Raw genomic sequence first — 24,743 nt, 5'->3', positions numbered from 1 at the left:
TTATCAGGTGGTCAGGGATCAGTTTCCACAGAGGAGGCCCGAGCTGTTCCAAGTCGGACCCGTAGTGGACCGCTCCTATATGCATCAGTTGGTGAAGTCTCTGCCCTGCCGACTTGTCTACATGCAGGCGGATCCCCTGCTGGTCTCCCACATTATGAACTGAACCAACTCAGCATCCCAACATCTGCGGTCCCTCCCAAGTGTTGGGGTTGAGTGTTTTTCTTGCCCAGATGTGGGTAAAGATCCGAGGATGTCGTTGTGGTTTGTGAAGCCCTTTGAGGCACATTTTGATTGATTCATTGGTTTTGTCAAGCGCTCGTTCTAATCACTTATTTACAAAACAAAAAATGCACTACTTCAAGTGATGCCTTTTATTTACACTTAAACTGTATACAGGTTGCTTTTGATGTTTTATTAGCACTTCATGGTTGTTGTTTTTTATTGTTTTTGGGTCCAGCTTTAAAATGCAGTGCATGAAAGAAGAAAAAGCATATAGCACCTTCAATAATGCCAAGAGTCAAACAGCAACCAAAAACCGTTCATGCATTTTTCAAAATACTTAAGTTGTTGTGGCGTTGATAGTTCTACTCAGTCTGGTTCAAATCGAGGGCAAATCGTACGACTCCGCTGCTTCTCCGAGGTTTGGTTCTGTCCAGCAATGGTTGTGGTTCTCCTCCAGCAGCACCCTGGGGATGGTGATGACCAGGTCGGACAAGCTCTTCCTTAGCATCTCTAGGAGGCAGCACATGGTGTCAAGAAGGAGAAAGACAGTAAAAACAATACAATTTTTCGACAATAGAGTTGGAATAATAAGAAATTAAAGTCCATCCATCCATCCATTTTCTACCGCTTGTCCCAAGTCATGGTATAAAAAGAAAATGATGCGGTTTTACAAAAAAGATGTGCAATATTACACAATTAAAGTCATAATACGAAGAGAAAATGTCAAAATTTTACGAGAATCAAATTGGAATATTACGAAATTTAATTCATATTAGGAGGAGTAAACATAGCATTTTTACGAGATTAAAGTGGGATTATTACGAAATTAAAATCATAATACCAAGAGAAAAAAATAGCAATTTTACGAGAATAAAGTTGGAATACTACAAATATAAAGTTACTAGACCAAAAGAAAATGTCACAATTTTATGAGAATAAAGTTGGAATATTACAAAGTTAAAGTCAAAATATGAAGAGAAAAAGTCACAATTTTAAAATAATTAAATTGGAATATTATTGTTTTTTTTTTTTTTTAACAAAATTAATTCATAATATAAGGGAACATCGCAAATTTACGGGATTAAAGTTGAAATTTTACAAAATAAAAGTCATAATACCATGAGAAAATGTCGCAATTTTACGAGGTTACATTTGGAATATTACAAAATAAAGTCACAATATGAAAAGAAAACGTCAGTTTTTACGAGAACAAACTTGGAATATTATGGATTTAATGTAATAATATGAAGAGAAAACATAATTTTACCAGAATTACATTGGAATGTTATAAAAGTAAAGTCATTAAATGATGAGAAAACATCGCAATTTCAAAAAATGTATAATATGAAGATAAAAAATAATTTTTTTACGAGAATTAAATTTGAATATTACAAAATAAAAGTCATCATATGATCAGAAAATGTAGCATTAAATTGAAAACAAATTAAATAAATAAATACGAGCAGAAAGTTTAAATTTGGAAAACGTAACAAATTTAAGAAAATAAGTTTATAGTAATAATACATGTCACTGATTAGTTGACGCAGAGGTGTTTGTTTTACTTAAAATATATCAAACTTACTAACATATCAACATAGGTTGGTTTACAAAATATATGACAGACATATTAGTATGCAGCCCTGAAGTTAAGTTTCAGGTTTAGGAATAAAAAAGCAATCAAACAAGTTTGATCTGATTGATGTTGAAATGTAGCAGGTGTAAAGGTGAGGTGTGTTCTAAAAGTGAAAGTAACAATGCCATGCAGTGCAACGTAAAAACTCTACTTCTGATTGCATTTAGGTTATATTTGAATGTTGAAATACAAAGATCTCTAACATGCCTTGACGTACTTACCCCTGTTGACCTCCGTCATACTCGATAAATGACTATATATATTTGATTGATTTTTGATTTCAGTGCACTTGAGCTTGGATTGCAGGTCCAACAAAAAACAGTCATGCTTGGCAAACAGATTTGACACTGTGGAAACAGGTCAAAAACTGACAGCTGTACAAAATACAGTGGATATACAAAGAACCGCCTTATTTATTTTTTTACATAAAAAATAGTTGTAAATAGTTATAAACTGTTTATACAGTCAAACCTCAGTTTTTGTATCCCCAAATTGTCGTGTTGTTTGTTTTTTTATCTGAAAATGTATGCATTGGTTTTGTTTACCCTCTTGTTTATCGCACGATCAAGCACTTAACAAACTGTTTACTGTTTTCCCGTGGAATAAGTTTACTATTCTACTTATTATAATTATTATCTATAAAATGTGTTCAGTCTCAATATATTTGGCTGTTTGGAAGACATTTATCGGAATGACATGTTTTCTTATCGGAAAAATATCTTTGGTTTTCCCACGATTTGTTTTTTTGTCGGATTTTTGGAGCATATTACTTACGAAAAATAAGGTTTGACTGTGTGTAGTTGACATTTGTTTTAATAATATATACAGTTTAAAATTGAAACAAAGAAATATGTAAATATGAATTTAAAAATATATTACATTTCAATCAGTGAACAAATATAAACAACAATAATATTGACTCAACACTTCTTTTCAACACATTTTGTATTCTATTAACATGGCTCTGCTTGATTTGGCTGTAATAAAGATATTAAAAACAAGTATGTCACACTGTCAGTTGATCTATTTATTTTTACATCCAGGTGAAATGTATCTTCATAGTTTTTATTTTATTAGCTGTATTTTTAATTTCATTACTAAAAAACTTTTGTTTACTTTATATATCCACTGTCGGGACGTGAATTCATGAGTATGTAAAAAAAAAAAAAAAAAATCAGATCATACGTGACTTCAGTTCTTCCCATGTGGATTATTTAGCATGCAATTATATATTGTTAACCCATAAAAAGCCATTAGAGTATTTTACACGCGTTCAAATGTGTCCTCTACTGCTCGGAAACTGTCATGTGACAGTCATGTGACTACTGTATTGTCATACATACGATGAATATTGTATAAGTACGATTATTTCAAAATTGACCCCTTCAATACATGGCAATACATCTTTCTTTTTCTTTTTTTTTACCAGAGTAGAAGATGGTACTGACAACTTCAAATCGGGTATACAGTCGTGGTCAAAAGTTTACATACACTTGTAAAGAACATAATGTCATGGCTGTCTTGAGTTTCCAATCATTTCTACAACTCTTATTTTTTTGTGATAGAGAGATTGGAGCACATACTTGTTGGTCACAAAAAACATTCATGAAGTTTGGTTCTTTTATGAATTTATTATGGGTCTACTGAAAATGTGACCAAAAGTATACATACAGCAATACTTGGTTACATGTCCCTTGGCAAAATTCACTGCAATAAGACGCTTTTGGTAGGCATCCACAAGCTTCTGGTTGAATTTTTGACCAATCCTCTTGACAAAATTGACATGGACTTGTTTCTTCAGCATTGTTCACATGTTCTCATTGGAGTTTAAGTCAGGACTTTGGGAAGGCCATTCTAAAACCTCAATTCTAGCCTGATTTAGCCATTCCTTTACCACTTTTGACATGTGTTTGGGCTCATTGTCCTGTTGGAACACCCAACTGCGCCCAAGACCCAACCTCCGGGCTGATGATTTTAGGTTATCCTGAAGAATTTGGAGGTAATCCTCCTTTATCATTGTCCCAATTACTCTCTGTAAAGCACCAGTTCCATTGGCAGCAAAACAGGCCCAGAGAATAATACTACCACCACCATGCTTGACTGTCGGTATGGTGTCCCTGGGATTAAAGGCCTCAACTTTCGTCCAGATGGTCTTATCTTTGTCCATGTGATCAGCAGCAAACTTTAGACGAGCCTTAAGGTGTCGCTTCTGGAGTAAGGGCTTCCTTCTTGCATGGTAGCCTCTCAGTCCAAGGGGATGCAAAACACGCTTGACTGTGGACACTGACATCTGTGTTCCAGCAGCTTCCAATTCATTGCAGACCTGCTTTTTGGTGATTCTCAGTTGACTCTTTATTATCCTAACCAATTTTCTCTCAGCAGCAGGTGATAGCTTGTGTTTTCTTCCTGATCGTGGCAGTGACAAAACTGTGCAATGAACTTTATACTTACGAACAATTGTCTGCACAGTTGCTCTTGGGACCTTAAGCTGCTTTGAAATGGCTCCAAGTGACTTTTCTGACTTGTTCAAGTCAATGATTCGTTTTTTCAGATCTGTGCTGAGTTCCTTTGACTTTCCCATTGTCGCGTTTGTAACCAAGTCTTATGACTGCATCTCATGAGCCCTATTTAAATGGGCTTAGAGAAGTCAACAGGTGTCGTCAATCATAATCACTCACATGAAGTTAAGAGGCCATGCCATGAAGCTAATTTGATTTGATTGTAACTTTTCTACATCACCAAAATTGATCGCGTATGTTGCGGTATGTATACTTTTGACCCAGCAGATTTGGTCACATTTTCAGTAGACCCATAATAAATTCATAAAAGAACCAAACTTGTTTTATGTGACAAACAAGTATGTGCTCCAATCACTCTATCACAAAAAAAATAAGAGTTGTAGAAATGATTGGAAACTCAAGACAGCCATGACATTGTTCTTTACAAGTGTATGTAAACTTTTGACCACGACTGTATATGGATATCCGATCATTTTAAGCTTATGGTATATATATTTTGTCTTTTCCTTTCGACTGCAGCAACATTGATACCAGGATATGGCTTCCCAAAAATGAAAGTGTATCAGGTAAACTCTGATTATGGTGTTAGTTTATTTCGGACATGCACACATTTACAATATGATTCATAACGGTTACAATTTCTCATTACAGCATGTCTGAAAATTAGTAGAAAGAAGCAGAGCTAATTTAAATATATCCCTTTTCGTTTCATAGCAATTTCTCACACATTTGTTTGTACTCAATCTCTAAAACAGTGAATAATTAATTAAGTAAGTAAATAAATTAACATATACATTAGTGGGGGGGGGGGGTAAATATCAAAGCTGATTTTTAAAACCGTTTAACGATTCCAATGCGTTAAAATGTAACTGTTCTTACTATATTTCTTCAATGAATTATTATAACTCAAGCTACACGACATTTGGTGTGGTTGTAATGTCACCATACAGCTGCCCCAAAATGGTGGGTGGGGTAAGATAGCTCATTTCCAAAAGCTATTCTTATTCCGTTAACGCTAATTTTAAAGTCATTAAACAATTCTAATGCTTTAATAGGGTGTTCAAAATGTCAACTGTTCTTACTATATTTCTGAATTTAATTATAACTCAAGCTACAGGACATTTGGTGTGGTTGTATTGTCACCATACAGCTGTCCCAAAATGGTGGGTGAGGTAAGTTAGCTCATTTCCAAAAGCGATTATTTTTCCGTTAACACTAATTTTAAAGTCATTAAACAACTCTAATGCTTTAATAGGGTGTTCAAAAGTTCCACTGTTCTTACTATATTCCTTCAATGAATTCATATAAAACAAGCCACAAAACATTGTGAAAGTGGTGACCTTATACTGTAATTGTCCCAAAATGATGGCATGTCCATAAACTAGCTCATTTCCAAAAGCTTACTTTTTTACCAATTATAATGCTTTATTATGATTTACAATTTCTTCACAACATTTTGAATTTGTTGTCATGTGACTATTTAGCTGCCCCAACATGCCAGTGTCAATAAGCTAGTTCAATTCCAAAATCTTATTTTTATTATTATTATTATTATTTTTTTACAATTAAAGCTCATTTTAAATACATTTAGAAATGGGGTGTCAGCTATTATGATTAAACCGTGCCATGTCTTCTCTTAACTCTTATAAAATAAGCCACAAAACATTTGGGAGTGGTCATCATGTGACTGGTTAGCTGCCCTACAATGCTAGTGTGTAAGTAAGCTTTTTTTCTTACATTAAAGCTAATTTCAAATCAATTTAACAAATTTGAATGCTTTTATAGGGTATTGAATATTAAAATAAAACTATTCTTACTATATTTCTTCACTCGACTGTTATAAAACAAGCTACACAACATTTTGGGGTGGTTGTCGTGTGACTACATACAGGGAGTTGCCCCAAAATTGCTGTGTCATTAAGCTAGCTCAAAAAAAGAAAAAAGAAAGCTAGCTAATTTCCAAAGGCTTATTGTTGTTACTAAAGCTCATTTTAAAGCTGTTAAACAATTCTAATGCTTAAATAGGTTGTCAGCTATTATAATTTGACTGTTCTTACGATATTCCTTCAATGAATTCATATAAAACAAGCCACAAAACATTTTGAAAGTGGTGACTTTACACTGTAATTGTCCCAAAATGGTGGTATGTCAATAAATACATTTCCAAAAGCTTAATTAATTTTTTACCAATTGTAATGCTTTATTATAATTTGTAATAACATTTTTGTTACTATATTTTATACACAACATTTTGTAGCTGCCCCAAAATGCCAGTGTCAATAAGCTAGCTCAATTCCAAAAGCGTATGTTTTTTTTGTTTTTTTACAATTAAAGCTAATTTGAAATATATTTAAGAATTGTTCCGCTCTAATAGGGTGTCAGCTATTATGATTAAACGGAGCCACAAAAAAATCATATAACTGGTTAGCTCTCCTAAAATGGTAGTGTGTAAGTAAGCTAGTTATTTTTTTTTACATTAAAGCTAATTTCAAATCAATTGAACAAATCTAATGCTTTAATAAGGTATTGAATATTACAATAAAACTATTGTTACTATATGTCTTCACTCGATTGTTATAAAACAAGCTACAAAACATTGTGTGACTATTTACAGGCAGTTGCCCCAAGCTAAAAAAAAAAAATCTAATTTCCAAAGGCTTATTTTTGTTATTAAAGCAAATTTTGAAGGCGTTAAACAATTCTAACACTTAAATAGGGTGTCAACTATTACAATTTGACTGTTCTTACAATATTTCTTCAATCAATTCTTATGAAATTAGCTAAGAAAATATCGCTATCAGGCTGTTAGCCTTAAATATCATGTGGTTTGGTCAAAATTGCAAAAACGCCAATAGAACACTTACTAAATTTCACAGTTTCAATTATTGTCAATAAATAATCTATAAATAATAAATTATCTAGTCAATAAATAATCTTTGTTCAATTCAAAGTACATGTGTGCTACACAATGGTGTCAAATTGAGTTGTTTTTAAACATAGAAAAACATGTATCATGAACAATATGAAACATCTTTGACATGAATGACTTGTATTTAAAAAGAAAGGTATATCAGCCATCATTTTTGGACTGGACTCTCACAATATTATGCTAGATCCACTCGCCCAGGGGTGGGGGGTCCCACATGTGCGGTCCCCTCCAAGGTTTCTCATTGTTATCCCATTGGGTTGAGTTTTTTCTTGCCCTGATGTGGGATCTGAGCCGAGGATGTCGTTGTGGATTGTGCAGCCCTTTGAGACACTCGTGATTTAGGGCTATATAAGTAAACATTGATTGATTGATTGATTTGTACTTGAAATGGCTTCTTATGGGTTAACGGTGCATTCAGTTAAACCTGAGGGTTCCATCATGTCAGGAAGCTAACATGCAAGCACTCCTCATTCCACCACTCTGATGTCCATATGGAAGAGAAATACGAAGACTGTGGTAAAGTGTAGTCGGGGTGGATGGCCATTTAAAAAAATATATATTTTCAATCCAAACTCCATGGGCATGAATGAGAATGAGCGGCATTTGTTCACGTCCTGTGTCTTCTACGTGTTTCTTTGAGGGTTACCTGGGATCAGGCAGCGCGCAGCCCCACAGGTGTTGCTTTAGGGTCTGCACCCAGCCAATATCACGGATTGGCTGGCAGAGTTGTACGTAGTGGTGTTGTTTTAGCACAACCCTTTGAATGAATCACAATGTCACTCATTAGCATACGACAGCTTGGGCACAAAATACGCAGCATGAGAAAGCACAAAGACAGCACCGTCCCCCCCTCCCCCGGTGAACATTCAGTAGTCGTACGTCACAGTCGGACAAACACATGACATCCACGTCTGAAATGAGTTTGCAGACACTCCTGGAATATATTACAACAGTGGTGTCCAAAGTGCGGCGCAAGGGCTACGGGGTGACCTGCAGCATGGATTTGAATGACCTGCTTCACATTCTAAAAAACAAAAAAAAACAACCAACACTTTAGCATAGCATAACATGTATGTGTTGGCGTACAGCGCATAAAAGGGTCATATTTTTAAAATGATATTGGAACCCAAGTGGGGCACTATAATACATGTTTTTCAAAAAAATACTCCATAAATACCAACTTTTGTACAAGATACATCTGCTTACTTCTCCACTCGGCCAAAACGCTCAGATTCAGCACTCTACTTCGTTGCCATTATTTTGCAGTCGAAGTCAATGTAAAAAGGTAGGGTCGCTTTAAAATAGTTGACTGTTACGTGTGGGTCGCAGCTTACTGCGCGGACGACTCCGGACAGGACTTGCGGGTAGGAACATCATTTAATCTTGAACAAATCAAAGAGGTACACAAAACAGAAAACAAACCGACGGAACAAGGTGCCGATCACACTTGAAGCTAGACACTTAGCATGGGTTAGGAGACAAGCAAAACTTACGTAACAGGAGCGTGACGCAAACAAAGAAGCCAGACCGACTGACTGGCAAAGGCAGGCTTAAATAATGTCTCTTGATTAGCAACAGGTGAGCGTCCAGAACACAAGAGGCAGGTGAAAATAATATGTAGTCATGGTAACAACTCAGTTGTTATCATGACTGCAACAAGGTGCACAAACAGGAACTAAAGGAGTCCAAAACTAACAGAAAACACAAAACATGATCCGGACCACGTATCATGACAGTTGACTATTCAATTGGGAAGAATCTAATTTGACTGTCAAATCGTCGGACATTGAACTCAACTTTGTTTATCTGTGAGTTTTAATAAAAACGTGCAAGTGAGATTAGTTTATCAGTAGGTATTCCCGTTATCTGTGCTTTTGCCAGAATAAATAAAGCATACGTGCTAACATCCAAAAAATAAGTTTTTTGTAATTAAAATCTAACCAATTAGATTTGACTAGTAAAAAACATCTCTCGTGAACTTACTAGCTTATAAAAAAATAAAAATGTTTTGTAATCATCAAGTAACGGCTCAAATTAGACTGTAAAAATACTTAGTCAACGATAGCTCTAGTGCTATTGCTAGCATAAATGTAGCATACAAAAAGCATGAAATTCTACTCGGAATTATGCGCTGAAAACCAAGTTGTTTAATATACCAAAACCGGGACACAGTTTTTTAATTGAAAAGCACATTCTACAGCAAGTTGGACGTGTATATAGTTCATATTTTCCGGCCTATAAGGCGCACTTAAAATCATTTTTTTCCCCTCAAAACTTGACAGTGCGCCTAATGTAAGGAATACGTTTGTTTGAGCTCACCCACCTCAAAGCTATTTTATTTGGTACATGGTGTAATGATAAATGTGACCAGTAGATGGCAGTCACACATAAGAGATAAATGTAGCTATGATGGGGCTCAAGTAAACAACACCAACATTTTAAATGTCCATCCATCCATTCATCCATTTTCTACCGCTTATTCCCTTCGGGGTCGCGGGGGGTGCTGGAGCCTATCTCAGCTGCATTCGGCCGGAAGGCGGGGTACACCCTGGACAAGTCGCCGCCTCGCATTTTAAATGTTCCATTGAAAATATAGAACATTACACACGGCGCTCAAAAATCTATCAAAAATGTTTTAGTCATACTTGCCAACCCTCCCGATTTTCCCAGGAGACTCCCGAATTTCAGTGCCCCTCCCGAAAATCTCCCGATTTCCAGTCGGACAACTATATTGGTGGCGTGCCTTAAAGGCACTGCCTTTAGCGTCGTCTCTCACCTGAAAAGGAGACTATTATATATGTCTCCGTTATTCATAGGTTTATCTATAACCCATAAAGTAGGCAGGCACGGAGCTATTGCTCAGCGTGTGTTTATTCCAGCTGGCACGTTAATACTGTAGCGGCTGGCTACGGGATGTTAGCCAATGACTGTGGCTGGGGGGCGGGACTTCCGGGAGAGATAGGGAAGTGACGTTGTTAATAGGAAGTGGGTGTTCGAGTTTTGCCGGGAAAAGGGATAGACACACATTGGAGCTGTTGTGTGGTTGAATTACATCTTGTGCAATAAAGACACGACGAACAAGGAAGTCGTATGAGCCTACATTCCTGGGATTATGCCATTACTCAAATGGCAGAACAAAAGCTACTCAAATAGTGAAAGGTAAGTGTTATTTTTTTTTAAAGCAGCAAGTACAGTACAGTTAGTAGAACAACTCTGTTTTCATTACAGTTTACTGTACTATATATATATATATATATATATATATATATATATATATATATATATATATATATATATATATATAAATAAAATAAATACTTTAATTTCAGTGAATCCTAGCTATAAATATACTCCTCCCCCTTAACCCCGCCCCCCGGCACCGCCCCCCACCCCCACCCCCCCATTCACCCGAATTCGGAGGTCTCAAGGTTGGCAAGTATGGTTTTAGTACGACTTTGTACAATCCACCGCTTGATAGATTGTACTGTAATTCAACAAACGTATTATTATTATGGTGTTTGTTTAAGGTAAGACATTATCTGGCGTTTTGTTTCGCAATATTATGCAAAAGCAACTATTCTTACCATCGACCGACAGACGATTCTGGATGTGGATAGATCGGGCCCTTATAGGCTGAAAGATGCGGGTACTTTCGACCTCCTCGCTAGCATGGGGATTCTTCGCCGGCTACATCCAGCGGCCTCTAAAGCAGCGGAGTTAAGTGCCAGCGTGGACCGTCAACGGAAGACACGTAAGCGGTGTGAGCGGAAGCAGAAGCGGGGATGCCGAGCGGGGCTAACAACAAAGCGAAAGGCTAATCCTCAAAGAAGCGCTAGTCCGGGTGAGAAGTTAGTTAAAATAGAACTAGCCAGCGCCAGGCTGGATAATACCTGCACACATAGCAACTATTTTACAACAATACAACTCAAAAAATGTTTTTTCTGTGTCAGAAGAAGACATGCACTCTACTGAGGTGGCAAGTTATGATGCGTTCGGTTTATCACAACTTCAAGCAAACAATCGGAAAATTCCCGTCATATCAATTCCTAGATATGGTCGAAATAATTTAAAGTGCACTACACATAATAAACACAACATTATTAATATTGCTACTACGGATCATTTCAACAAAAACTCCTCAAAACAGCCCACTACCTATAATATGGGCTTCTTAAACATAAGATCATTATCTTCCAAAACGTTATTAGTTAATGAGGTCATTAGAGACAATAATCTTGACGTTATTGGTCTAGCCGAGACCTGGCTCAAACCAGACGATTTCTTTGCGCTGGGTGAGGCGTCTCCTCCTGGCTATGCGGGAGCGCATATTGCCCGTCCCATTAAAAGGGGTGGGGGAGTTGCACTCATACACAATAAAAACTTTAATCTTACCCCGAACCTAAATAATAAATATAACTCGTTTGAGATGCTTACTATGAGGTTTGTCGCACCGCTGCCTCTCCACCTGGCTGTTATCTACCGCCCCCCAGGACCCAATTCGGACTTCATCAGTGAATTTTCAGAGTTCGTTGCTGATTTAGTGACGCATGCCGACAATATAATCATAATGGGGGACTTTAATATCCATATGAATACCCCATCGGACCCTCAGTGCATGGTGCTCCAGACTATAATTGATAGCTGTGGTCTTACACAAATAATAAATGAACCTACGCATCGCAACGGAAATACGATAGATCTAGTGCTGGTCAGGGGTGTCACCACCTCCAAAGTTACGATACTCCCGTATACTAAAGTAATGTCCGATCATTACCTTATAAAATTTGAAGTTCTGACTCATTGTCAACAAACTAATAATAATAACTACTGTAGCAGCCGCAACATTAATGCTGCCACAACGATGACTCTTGCTGGCCTACTGCCTTCGGTAATGGCACCATTCCCAAATTATGTCGGCTCTATTAATAACCTCACTAACAACTTTAACGACGCCCTGCGCGACACCATTGATAGTATAGCACCGCTAAAGCTTAAAAGAGCCCCTAAAAGGCGCACCCCATGGTTTACAGAAGAAACTAGAGCCCATAAATTATCATGTAGAAAGCTGGAACGCAAATGGCGCGCTACTAAACTTGAGGTTTTCCATCAAGCATGGAGTGATAGTTTAATAACTTATAAACACATGCTTACCCTAGCTAAAGCTAAATATTACTCAAATCTCATCCACCTCAACAAAAATGATCCGAAATTTTTGTTTAGTACAGTAGCATTGCTAACCCAACAAGGGACTCCTCCCAATAGCTCCACCCACTCAGCAGATGATTTTATGAATTTCTTTAATAAGAAAATTGAACTCATTAGAAAGGAGATTAAAGACAATGCATCGCAGCTACAACTGGGTTCTATTAACACAGATACGACTGTATCTACAAAGGATACCGCCCTCCAAAATAGTTTCTCTCTCTTTGATGAAATAACACTAGAGGAATTGTTAAGATGTGTCAATGGGACAAAACAAACAACATGTCTACTTGACCCATTTCCTGGGAAACTTATTAAGGAGCTTTTTGTATTATTAGGTCCATCAGTGCTAAATATTATAAACTTATCACTTTCCTCTGGCACTGTTCCACTAGCATTCAAAAAAGCGGTTATTCATCCTTTGCTCAAAAGACCTAACCTCGATCCTGACCTCATGGTAAACTACCGGCCGGTGTCCCACCTTCCGTTTATCTCGAAAATCCTCGAAAAAATTGTCGCACAGCAGCTAAATGAACACTTAATGTCTAACAATCTCTGTGAACCTTTTCAATCCGGTTTCAGGGCAAATCACTCTACGGAGACAGCCCTCGCAAAAATGACTAATGATCTACTGCTAACGATGGATTCTGATGCGTCATCTATGTTGCTGCTTCTTGATCTTAGCGCTGCTTTCGATACCGTCGATCATAACATTTTATTAGAGCGTATCAAAACACGTATTGGTATGTCAGACTTAGCTTTGTCGTGGTTTAACTCTTATCTTACTGACAGGATGCAGTGCGTCTCCCATAACAATGTGACCTCGGACTATGTTAAGGTAACGTGCGGAGTCCCCCAAGGTTCGGTTCTTGGCCCTGCACTCTTTAGTATTTACATGTTGCCGCTAGGCGACATCATACGCAAATACGGTGTTAGCTTTCATTGCTATGCTGATGACACCCAACTCTACATGCCCCTAAAGCTGACCAACACGCCGGATTGTAGTCAGCTGGAGGCGTGTCTTAATGAAATTAAACAATGGATGTCCGCTAACTTCTTGCAACTCAACACTAAGAAAACGGAAATGCTGATTATCGGTCCTGCTAAACACCGACATTTATCTGATAATACCACCTTAACATTTGACAACCAAACAATTACACAAAGAGACTCAGTAAAGAATCTGGGTATTATCTTCGACCCAACTCTCTCCTTTGAGTCACACATTAAGAGTGTTACTAAAACGGCCTTCTTTCATCTCCGTAATATCGCTAAAATTTGTTCCATTTTGTCCACTAGCGACGCTGAGATCATTATTCATGCGTTCGTTACGTCTCGTCTCGATTACTGTAACATATTATTTTCGGGTCTCCCTATGTCTAGCATTAAAAGATTACAGTTGGTACAAAATGCGGCTGCTAGACTTTTGACAAGAACAAGAAAGTTTGATCATATTACGCCTATACTGGCTCACCTGCACTGGCTTCCTGTGCACTTAAGATGCGACTTTAAGGTTTTACTACTTACGTATAAAATACTACACGGTCTAGCTCCAGCCTATCTTGCCGATTGTATTGTACCATATGTCCCGGCAAGAAATCTGCGTTCAAAGAACTCCGGCTTATTAGTGATTCCCAGAGCCCAAAAAAAGTCTGCGGGCTGTAGAGCGTTTTCTATTCGGGCTCCAGCACTATGGAATGCCCTCCCGGTAACAGTTAGAGATGCTACCTCAGTAGAAACATTTAAGTCCCATCTCAAAACTCATTTGTATACTCTAGCCTTTGAATAGCCCCCCTTTTTTTAGACCACTTGATCTGCCGTTTCTTTTCTTTTCTCCTCTGCTCCCCCCTATCCCTTGTGGAAGGGGAGACACACAGATCCGGTGGCCATGGATGGGGTGCTGGCTGTCCGGGGTCGGGACCCGGGGTGGACCGCTCGCCTGTATATCGGTTGGGAACATCTCTGCGCTACTGACCCGTCTCCGCTCGGGATGGTTTCCTGCTGACCCCACTGTGGACTGGACTCTTACTGTTATGCTGGATCCACTATGGACTGGACTCTCACAATATTATGTTAGACCCACTCGACATCCATTACATTCGGTCTCCCTAGAGGGGGGGGGTGTTACCCACATATGCGGTCCTCTCCAAGGTTTCTCATAGTCATTCACATCGACGTCCCACTGGGGTGAGTTTTTCCTTGCCCTTATGTGGGCTATACCGAGGATGTCGTTGTGGCTTGTGCAGCCCTTTGAGACACTTATGATTTAGGGCTATATAAATAAACATTGATTGATTGATTGATTGATTGATCTGTATTTGGGATCTGCATAAATCCTGCAAAAATGTGCACGTCAGCGCCGACGCCGTAGTCGATAAGCTTCTTCTTTTTCCTCGATCTTCTTTTTATGTGAAATTCATCCTCCGCTGTTGCCATTTCTAATATAAAGTAGTGTAAAGTTCTTACTTATATCTGTCACTAAACTCGCCATGAAAGCGCTAAAACATACCGGTGTAGTGGGTTTACATTATTCACCCAAAGAACTTTAGTTATTAGCGTTCCGGTCGGACGATTTTTCACGGGACACATTTCCGGTGTGGTTGTTTCCGGATGAGGAGATGCTGCTCCGTTATTGATTTAAGTCAAGTCTGAATGTCATTAAAACAGTTAGCTCCATCTTTTGACACTTCTTCCACTGCCGTCCTTGCACGCTACAACAAAGATGGCGGGGAGAAGACGCTGCCGAAGTTGAACCACGTAAATAAGACCGCCCACAAAACGGCGCATCCGGAAGCGACTGTCAGAAAGCGGCTTAAAGATGATCTGTGAAACATAATCTATGCAGAGAACCACCATTGCATGTTATGTAGACCATTCATGGGTAGTGCGCCCTATAATCCGGTGCACCCTATGGTCCGGAAAATACGGTATTTACAAAAATATTACCAGGACATGTGGTCTTATAACTCCTTTTAAGCACTGTACATTGATTTTGCATTTTGTATGTACATAATGTAGACTTGAATGTTTCTGCATTTGGACACCCCTGCCTTGGAGACATGATGTAATATATTGTGGTATATTGTTCTGGCATGAAGGCAACATGCAGCTGACAGAGAATGCCAGAGTTCATGCTAGATTGCGGTGCAATCTTACATAAGAATAGAAAGAAAGTTCTCTTCCATGTGGATATAAGTTTTTGATCTCACAAAAACAAAGATGGGACAGAGGGAATTCTGACAGACACCTGCAACCACTCATCTTCCACTTTGAGAGCAATAAGTCAGGAGACACCTTTTGTGTGCTTTTTTTGGCCCGTTTATTTGTGTCTTTATATATGAGCAAGCATAAACAATACGTCACAGTCAATTCTAGAGGTTTTTTTTGTTTTTTGTTTTTTGCCAAGACATAACTTTCTATCCTTCTTTGAGTTAGATCACAAAGATAGCACCGTGTGTGTGTGGCATACCAAGGACTGTTTACATGAAGTGGCCCCACCCCCAATGTCACGTGACAAAGCGACCCTCACCCAAACGCTGCAAAATGCTAATTAGTCCGGCGCTCGGCTCTGATTGGACATTTATGGACATGTAGAGGGTGATGGTTGCACACAGAAAAAGGGGATGTTGTGTGTGCGTGTGTGTGTGTGTGTGTGTGTGTGTGTGTGTGTGTGTGTGTGTGTGTGTGTGTGTGTGTGTGTGTGTGTGTGTGGCACAAACGGATTCAATCTAAAACAGCATTATCCTAGTTTGAACCAAAAGAAGAAATGTGGGCATACACAGTAAACTCATGATATACAGTAGAACCCCGTACGCCAACTTAATGTGAAGAGACGCATCTCCCACCCACGTGTCAGTGGATTTGGACTTGGATCCTCCCGAGCTGTTTTAAAACTTGTAATTACCATACTTTGGGTTTTGCTATGCATATTTTGTATTGTATTTTAAGCAGCTCATTAGCACTTTGTTATTCTATTTTTACATGCTGTTAAAGATAAAGTTAAAGTACCAATGATTGTCACACACACACTAGGTGTGGCGAAATTATTCTCTGCATTTGACCCATCACCCTTCATCACCCCCTGGGAGGTGAGGGGAGCAGTGGGCAGCAGCGGTGGCCGCGCCCGGGAATCATTTTTGGTGATTTAACCCCCAATTCCAACCCTTAATGCTGAGTGCCAAGCAGGGAGGTAATGGGTCCCATTTTTATAGTCTTTGGTATGACTCGGCCGGGGTTTGAATTTACAACCTACCGATCTCAGGGCGGACACTCTAACCACTAGGCCACTATTACTGGTGTCCTATTTACGGCGTACGGCGTTGCTGCTACTGGAACCTTCATTTTCCACACGCACGAGGGATCAATAAAGTTAGATCTACCGTAATTTCCGGACTATAAGCCACAATTTTTTCCCCACACTTTGAATGGTTGAAACGATGCTGTGGCTAGTTAAAGTTTTTTTTTTTTACAGGGTTCACAAACGTCATGCTGCCAAGAAATTCAGCCTCATCACATCAGACCAATGAAATTGACGGACGGGTCGTGGCGGACCAATTATATTGTTCACATTTAATCAAACGCACCACACAATCATTCAGTTAGCCATTTAGCGTGTTGTGGACTCACCCTCATCCCGGCGAAGACACGACGAAATGCACACAATTCAAATTGAAGGCGATCGACCTGGCTATTGAAAAAGGAATTCAAGCCGATGCTTGGAACACAAATCCACGATCACCAACGGGTTTCGAAAGGTCTGACTGCTGCATGTTGAAAAAGAGGCATACGGCACAAGCTTAGAGGCAACTTTTTCTTGAGACCAAAGTCACAGTGAAAACAAGGCTGCTGGGTGAGGAGGAAACGAAAACAGCACTCAATGGCTTTTTTGGTAAGCTGTCTGTCGTGTTACAGCCTATAGACGTGTGCAGCCAACATAGGTACAATATAGAATTGGTCCAAAAAACTAAGCGGGTGCGGCTTATATTTAGGTGCGCTTTATAGTCCGGAAACGGTAACCTAATCTATTCAACACCAGTGTAGTTCCTCAGTTCTGGCCATTGCTCTGTAATTCCGTCTGAATGATTTGGTGGTCATTCAACCTTTGGAGTTGTTCCGTGAAGGTTTTGGATGGACTAATAGCAGGAGAACGCATTCAATGTTCTGCAACAAGGGCATTGAGTCTGAGGTTTGTTTTACAAAGTGTAGTTTGTCTGTAAAGCGTTTGAGGTACGTTACTCTGAGTACTTGGATCAGGCATTGTAGTTCGAAAAAATTAAAGTTGCATTACAGCCGTTGAGCGAGAGATCAACTCTAACGGCTAGAACAGCTGGGTTTTGGTCCGTACGTCAATCGAGGTGGATGACTAGATATGGCAGTTAAGGCCTCCCCAGTCCACTGAACGTCTGTAGTTGCTCCACCATATCTGCTATCAAAACTTTTGAGGTAGGTAAAGGAACTGACCATGTCCAGCTTTTCATTCCCGACCGTGATTTTTGCCGCACACATAATTCGCCATTTTCCTGTTTATTCATAACATGACTTGGTCCGTCATCTGCCGGAAGCGAGGTTGTGTTGGTTTTCTCAGCAGAATCTAAATTGGTTAATCCATTTTGCTGAGTCCATCTGATACCCAAATGTGGGTGTGATATTCCATGGCTCAGGTCAAAGTCAACAGCGAGGAGAAAATTACGATATATACAATAGAGAAGTACTATTTATTATACAATATGCATTTTTATGTCGTATTACAATACACATTGTAATATCGGACAGCACGTGTTGAATACTAAACCATTAAAAACATAAAAAAGCCACATGACTGTCAAGGTAAAGGTTTTCATGATGGTTTAATCAGCAACTGCAATGCTGTATGTTTGACGTTCAAGGTTCTACTGTACATGCAGCTGTCAGTTTAGGATCATGTGCTTAGTAGTGAAAGATGGCTCTAATATAAGATAACATTGGCTCGGCGCATCTAAGCGTGGTAACAATTATTTAAAACAGACACAACGTTACAAAACGACATCATGTTCCCTTCTCTATCCAACACATGGAAAATGGAGGTCAAAGCTTTACATTTGCGACCTGCTCTGCTTCATTGATACCTCATACACATTTTGTACACAACAAATACCAGCTTTCACTTGCCAGACAAAGATAACTCAGCTTTCAAACACACTACTCAACGTACTAGCTTATAAATCTAATTCTAACAAGAACTATTAGAAAAACCTTAAAAATGTACTGTAGACAAGTGTGTGCCTTTCCAAATCATGTTTAATGAACGGACTTTACCAGAGGTGAACAAAAAAAAAAAATAGCTGCAGCACGGTCATTCCCCTGAATCGGTGCCATTTGTGGATAAAGTGCTGGATAAAACTAACTGTAAAATATATCTTATTATTGAAGAACAGCACTTTTTTTAAAATACATTTTGCCTGTCATTCACAATCCTTATGTAAGACAAGAACACTTATGTTTTTCTTTTTGTTTATGCATTCCAAGTATTAAATACATATGATCAAAAGTCCGCTTACAATAGAGCTTAAGGGAGTCGCTCTATTCTGCCTATAAAGCACTTAAAAAAACATCTAAATACCTCCATTATGGTTTCATATATTTGACGTAAGTGAAGTGAAGTGAATTATATTTATATAGCGCTTTTCTCTAGTGACTCAAAGCGCTTTTACATAGTGAAACCCAATATCTAAGATACATTTAAACCAGTGTGGGTGGCACTGGGAGCAGGTGGGTAAAGTGTCTTGCCCAAGGACACAACGGCAGTGACTAGGATGGCGGAAGCGGGGATCGAACCTGCAACCCTCAAGTTGCTGGCACGGCCACTCTACCAACCGAGCTATATATATGTAATGTAGTATCAGGCATATACTGTATATAATATATATAATAATTCATCTAAAAAACATCACAAAGTTCGCTTTTTTCTTCGACAAATTCATTGATTACTATTCATCGCAGACTTCATGAGAGCCAACAAACATATTAAGACATCACCTATTGCACAATGTCTGCTGTCATTAGGATGCTGACTGATAGACTCTTTTTCCCTTTCAGATGAAGAATGACTCACAATCCTCACAAATAAAAGGGGAATGGAACCAATCGACTTTCCGTGTCTTTCTAGCCATTACCGTGTCTACATTGGCGGTCAAAGTGTACCAACTTGTTGGATCACGTCCTCATCTTCCTACTATCCACGTGAGAGGCATCATCTATGATCTAGATTAATAAATAATAAACTTCAACGAGCTTTGACGCGAGAACGCAGTGATGTCAACATAGCAGCATAATAATAATAATAATAATAATAATAATAGATTGTATTTGTAAAAAGCGCTTTATATTGAGTAAACAACCTCAAAGTGCTACAATGTATAAAAAATAAATAAAATAAAAAATAAAAAGATAATTGAAAAAATAAGCTAGTGATCACAGTGATGCTGTAAATAATTTGTCTGCATTAACGCTTATAATAATAATATCACTGATACTTGGTTAATATTCAAGTCATGAAATGTAAATGGAGTACTGTTGGCGGTTTTTGGAGGGTTATTTAGAGGGCTTTATGGGCGGAATAGAGGACCTCCCACTGGCTCAATTGTAAGCAATTTTTTATTTGTGTTTATTTACGAGTTAGAATGCATTTAAAAAATATATAAATCTGTCGTCTCGTCTTTCATAATCACTATGAACAATAGGCAAAGTTCCAAAAAGAATGCAGTTCCCTTTTAAGCAAAGAGACCTTTACATTGGTCTGATTACACATTTAATTAATACAATTTTAAAGGTTTACTTAACCTGCCTTAATCACTGCAAAAACACTTGCGCTGTCTGTCTCCACTTCCTAAAAATAGACTTTACGATGAAATAAAATCATATGGCATATTTTTTTTAGATATCTTTGTTAATCCTAATCACAAACATACTTTAAGTGTATTGTCTTAAATAAAACAAAACAAAACTCGAACAAGTTAAGACTAGGAGTTCCCCGGTCCAAAATTGATATCGGATATTGATCCAATATAATGATCGGATTATATCAGCTGGCATCTAAAATATCCGGTACAAGACGTACCGCAGCGTGTTTACTTGTGCATAGCTGGACAGCCAGTTAACATTGAAATGTCCTCCAATAAGCACACAAAGTTGGTATTTTCTAGTATTTTAGTCAAATCATTTACAAGAGGTAAATATGGTAGTCTAGTAGGAACTAGCAGCTACACAACAGCTTAGCATACAATAGCACAGAAGCTAAACCTATGAAATAAGTGTCCTTTATTGAACAATATTGCAGTCTAAAACACCAATATATAAATGTAAATAAATAAATATAAATAATTTAAGTCCATTCCAAACGGTCAATAATAAATAGGTTAGTGTTTTTCATACCTAGCATTGTTCTTCTGTAGGACTAATTTCACTTTGTCTAAAATTCCACACTACAAAATAATAGAAGTATGTATGATTCTTGCTGATATCACATTGGATCAATATCGGTATTAGCCAATACTAAAGGCTACAGTATCAAAAGTTGTATCAAGACACACCTAGTTTAAATTCACACGTTAGTGTCGTTTCTGGGTTTTCATTCAGTCCTGTTAGCCAGGCACCATAACCCCTCTGAAAACTTTGGAATATTCCACAAGTCACATGGTCCGCAAGTAGTTGAGTCATTCACATCCTCTGCCGGCCATAGGAAGGCCAAAAGTAAGTTCAGTCTTTATTTTGTATACCTACTATGCTGAAAACTCACTCTGTTACTTTCAGTCCTGTTACCCAAATGAGTCATCTTTAGTTTAGGAATTGCATACACAAAGTAAATCGAGTTGCCTTAGATGGACCAATGCACATTTCGAGTCATGGACATTTAGATATATTTTGAGCGAGTTAAAAGTAGAAAATGGCACCGATTCAGTGGATTTTGACTATGACAAAGGTTGTGAATACTTATGTACATGTGATTTCTGTTTGCACACATATAAACATTTTGTGTAAAAATGTTGGTTAAAAAAATGAATGGAATCTACTTCTGCAATCAGACTGTAACGTAACACGTGAAAAAAGTTATGTGGTCATCTATAAGGTAAAGCACAGCTCTGAAGCATGGAGCAGCCTCATAAAATGTCAACTTTCTTTCCTTGGCATTTTAATCCCACCGGTTATGCTCACCACGGCCTGCGTGCATACCAGAAAATCCGAAAAGAGAGATCAGCCTCGCTAATAATGTCACTGCGTTTGCGGCCACAGAGACTGAAAGCGACTGAATATACTCTTCCCTTTTATAACCTGTGAAGATGTAATTCTAATTTTAAATGGACCTCTAAGGGAATATTTATAGCATATAAGCATGAGTTATGTGTGATGCATCATCAGTTAACAGTGACCCAGATTGTCTGCTGGCACTAAATTGGGTTACAAAGTAGCACTGAAGTAAGTCAAACAACCACAGTATGAATGAGGGAATTGCAAAAACAACCAAGAGTAAATACAAATAATTGTTACAGTGTCAAAGAGGAACACAGCCAGAGGTAAAGCATGAAGAGATCAACAGCAGCAAAGATGATAACCAAGGCTGAGAGATGCAAGACAGATATCACTTTTTTTTTTATCAAAGATTTGTCATCATCTTCAAGTATTTTATCATTACTTTAGTTTCAAATAATCCCTTCAATCTTAAGAAAGACATATCTTTGATAAACCTGATACAAGTCACCCGTGTTTGGTCGGGCTCATGCAACAGCAGCCATTGCATTGGCGAGCCGGCGGCCCGTCGCCCTGGCAACCAGGGGATGGAGGCGAGCAGAGTAGGAGTGACAACATATAACAGGAAAGAGGAAGAATACACTCAAGCCCACTCTTTACAGTGATTCGACAACAGATCAATGTCCTAACTTCTTTTTTTAATGGTACAAAAAAGAGGAGGCAAGGGAGTGGCCAATGTGAGCGAAGCAGAAGAAAGATGACTTAAGTGAAAGCAGAAGATAAATTTTGCAGCCTCTGTGTTAATTTCATCCCACCAACAAAAGATTATAAGTAGTGCTAAATGATTTTTACTCTTTTGCCTCAGCCAGTTTGTTGTTCATCTCTTTACTTTTCTCCTTGTCGCCCACCGCAGGACGGTTCACGGGCTGGTTCTCCAAAGTCGTCGCCTTGGAGCCTCTCGGCGCGGTGCTCTGCTTATCTTTGGCTTTCCTCACTGGCCTGACCTGGCCGGCTGCCGCAGGCTTTTTGGCTTTAGAGCGAGGGGCACTATACCTGTCCACCTGAGGACGTTGGACATCAGACACAAAATGCCTCAGTTTAAGGTCTGTTCATTTCTACAACTGTGTTTTGGGATAAACAATTTGCCCTGAAAGATACTGTGTGAATGCTGAGAGATCTAAAGATATTGATGGGAAGTAGAATATTCACGGTGTGAATCCTGACACAAGTACTCAGTATAATGTTAGTCAGTAACACTCATACTCCGCGCAATAATTGGCTCATTCAAACCTAAAAGCCCCCTAAAATCCGGCCAAAACATCTGGTCTTATGGTTTATGGGGTAAGTTTATTTCGAACAAGCATACAGTTACAATATGATGCATCACATATTTCCAGTTTCTCGTTATAATACGCCTGAAATCTAGTAGGAAGAAGCAGAGCTTATTTAATCCTACCCCTTTTTACATTTCATTGCAATTACTAACACATTTGTTCACTTCCTGTACCTGATTTGTTCTTCCTTTTTTCAATTTGTACACAATTTAAATCCATAAATGATAAACACTGTAATGAAGTTCTCAATAATTATTTAAATAAATTGTAATTTACATAGAGATTAATAAAATTATGTCATTTTTTTATTAAGTTTAAAATTTGTATCAGGATTCTTCTTCTTTGTACTTCCATAATTTAATTCCACATTCTAATATGCTCTTAAGTGTTGTACGTGCATACAAATGTTTTGAATTCAATTTTTCTCTAAAGTTATATTTCTCCTCTTTTGTTGAGAAAAATTGTTGTACATTCTTGGGTAGCAGGTTATAGTTTGCTTTGTACATAATTTTAGTTACTTGCAAATGCACCAAGTCATTGAATTTCAATATTTTTGATTCAATAAATAAAGGGTTTGAGTGTTGTCTATATCCAACATTATGTATTATTCTGACTTCCTTTGTAACACAGTTAGTGGATGCAGTGTACTTTTGTCGTTATTTCCCCATATTTCTACACAATAACTCAGATATGGTAACACTAGCGAGCAGCAGAGAATATGGAGTGATTCTTGGTCAAGATCATATTTTGCTGTATTCATTATTGACGTGTGTCTTGCTATTTTATGTTTTGTTTTGTTTTACATGAGATTTCCAGTTCATTGTATCATCTATTATTAAACTTAAAAATGTATTTATTTTACTCTGTCAGTCAATGTCTTCTCCATTTATTTGTGTTTGACTTTCTCTGCCCGAATAGCATTATTTAAATTTTACTGTTTTGATTCTGTTTTTGTCAAACCATCTCTTTAATTTGTTTATTTCTTCTGTTATTTGTATTAGCTTTTATGATTTTTCTCCTGAACAAATAATACTAACTTTAAGTCTTTTGTAACTTTACAGATGTTTATATAGACTTTGAACAATGTTGGTCCCAGTAGTGATCCGAGGGGTCAACGCAAGATATATTTAACACTGTAGATGTATTGCTTCCTGTTGGTTAAGTAGCGTCCTATGCAGTTCAACACCAGCCCTTTTATACTATATCATTATAATGTAATAATTATGATTAATTGTGTCTAATGCTTTTGTTAGATCCATAAACAGTGCAGCTGCACACCATCTTTTGCATTGGTAATCTCTTCCGTTATTTCGATTAATGCCATCGATGTTGAGATGTTGGCTCTGTATCCGTATTGGTTCTCCGTGAGTGTTTCACTTACATTCATGAATTTGTCCAATCTGTTATTGAACAATTTTCCAATAATTTCCTAAAATTGTGGAAGTAAGAAAACTAGTGTATAGTTTGTAAACTGATGTTTGTATCCAGTCTTTTGCAACTTTTGCTATTTTCATTTTCTTTGGAAATTTTCTTGTTTGAAAACAATAGGTTGCTTAGTCGCCAGCATTAGCTTATAGCTACAAATGGACATAACTTTGTTTTTCCAAACATTGGAAGGAAGAAAGTGAGTGTGAAGGACAATACGGTACGTATCCCGATACTTGAGTCATGATACGATAAGG

The 24,743-nt window shown here is 38.0% G+C and overlaps 1 protein-coding gene across 3 annotated transcripts in view; it reads right to left on the bottom strand.

Annotated features, from left to right (window-relative positions):
* Positions 1-348: 348 nt before the first annotated feature.
* The window catches only part of map6a (microtubule-associated protein 6a), a 69,735-nt gene continuing 45,340 nt past the window's right edge, over positions 349-24,743 (bottom strand). Inside the window, exons 3-5 of one of the 3 annotated variants that reach the window (XM_061963165.1) lie at positions 22,580-22,788; positions 7,950-8,060; positions 349-732 (exon numbers count right to left, since the gene is read on the bottom strand). In XM_061963165.1, coding sequence (XP_061819149.1) covers positions 585-732; positions 7,950-8,060; positions 22,580-22,788 — 468 coding nt within the window. In that variant the 3' untranslated portion in view covers positions 349-584. The remainder of the gene's footprint in view (positions 733-7,949; positions 8,061-22,579; positions 22,789-24,743) is intronic. The other 2 variants (XR_009815483.1, XM_061963166.1) reach the window with 2 other exon arrangements.

Source organism: Nerophis lumbriciformis, linkage group LG09 (genome assembly GCF_033978685.3).
Source record: "Nerophis lumbriciformis linkage group LG09, RoL_Nlum_v2.1, whole genome shotgun sequence".
Taxonomy (NCBI): Eukaryota; Metazoa; Chordata; class Actinopteri; order Syngnathiformes; family Syngnathidae; genus Nerophis; species Nerophis lumbriciformis.
The sequence above is the reverse complement of the archived record's forward strand: the minus strand, read 5'-3'. Positions and strand labels throughout refer to the sequence as shown.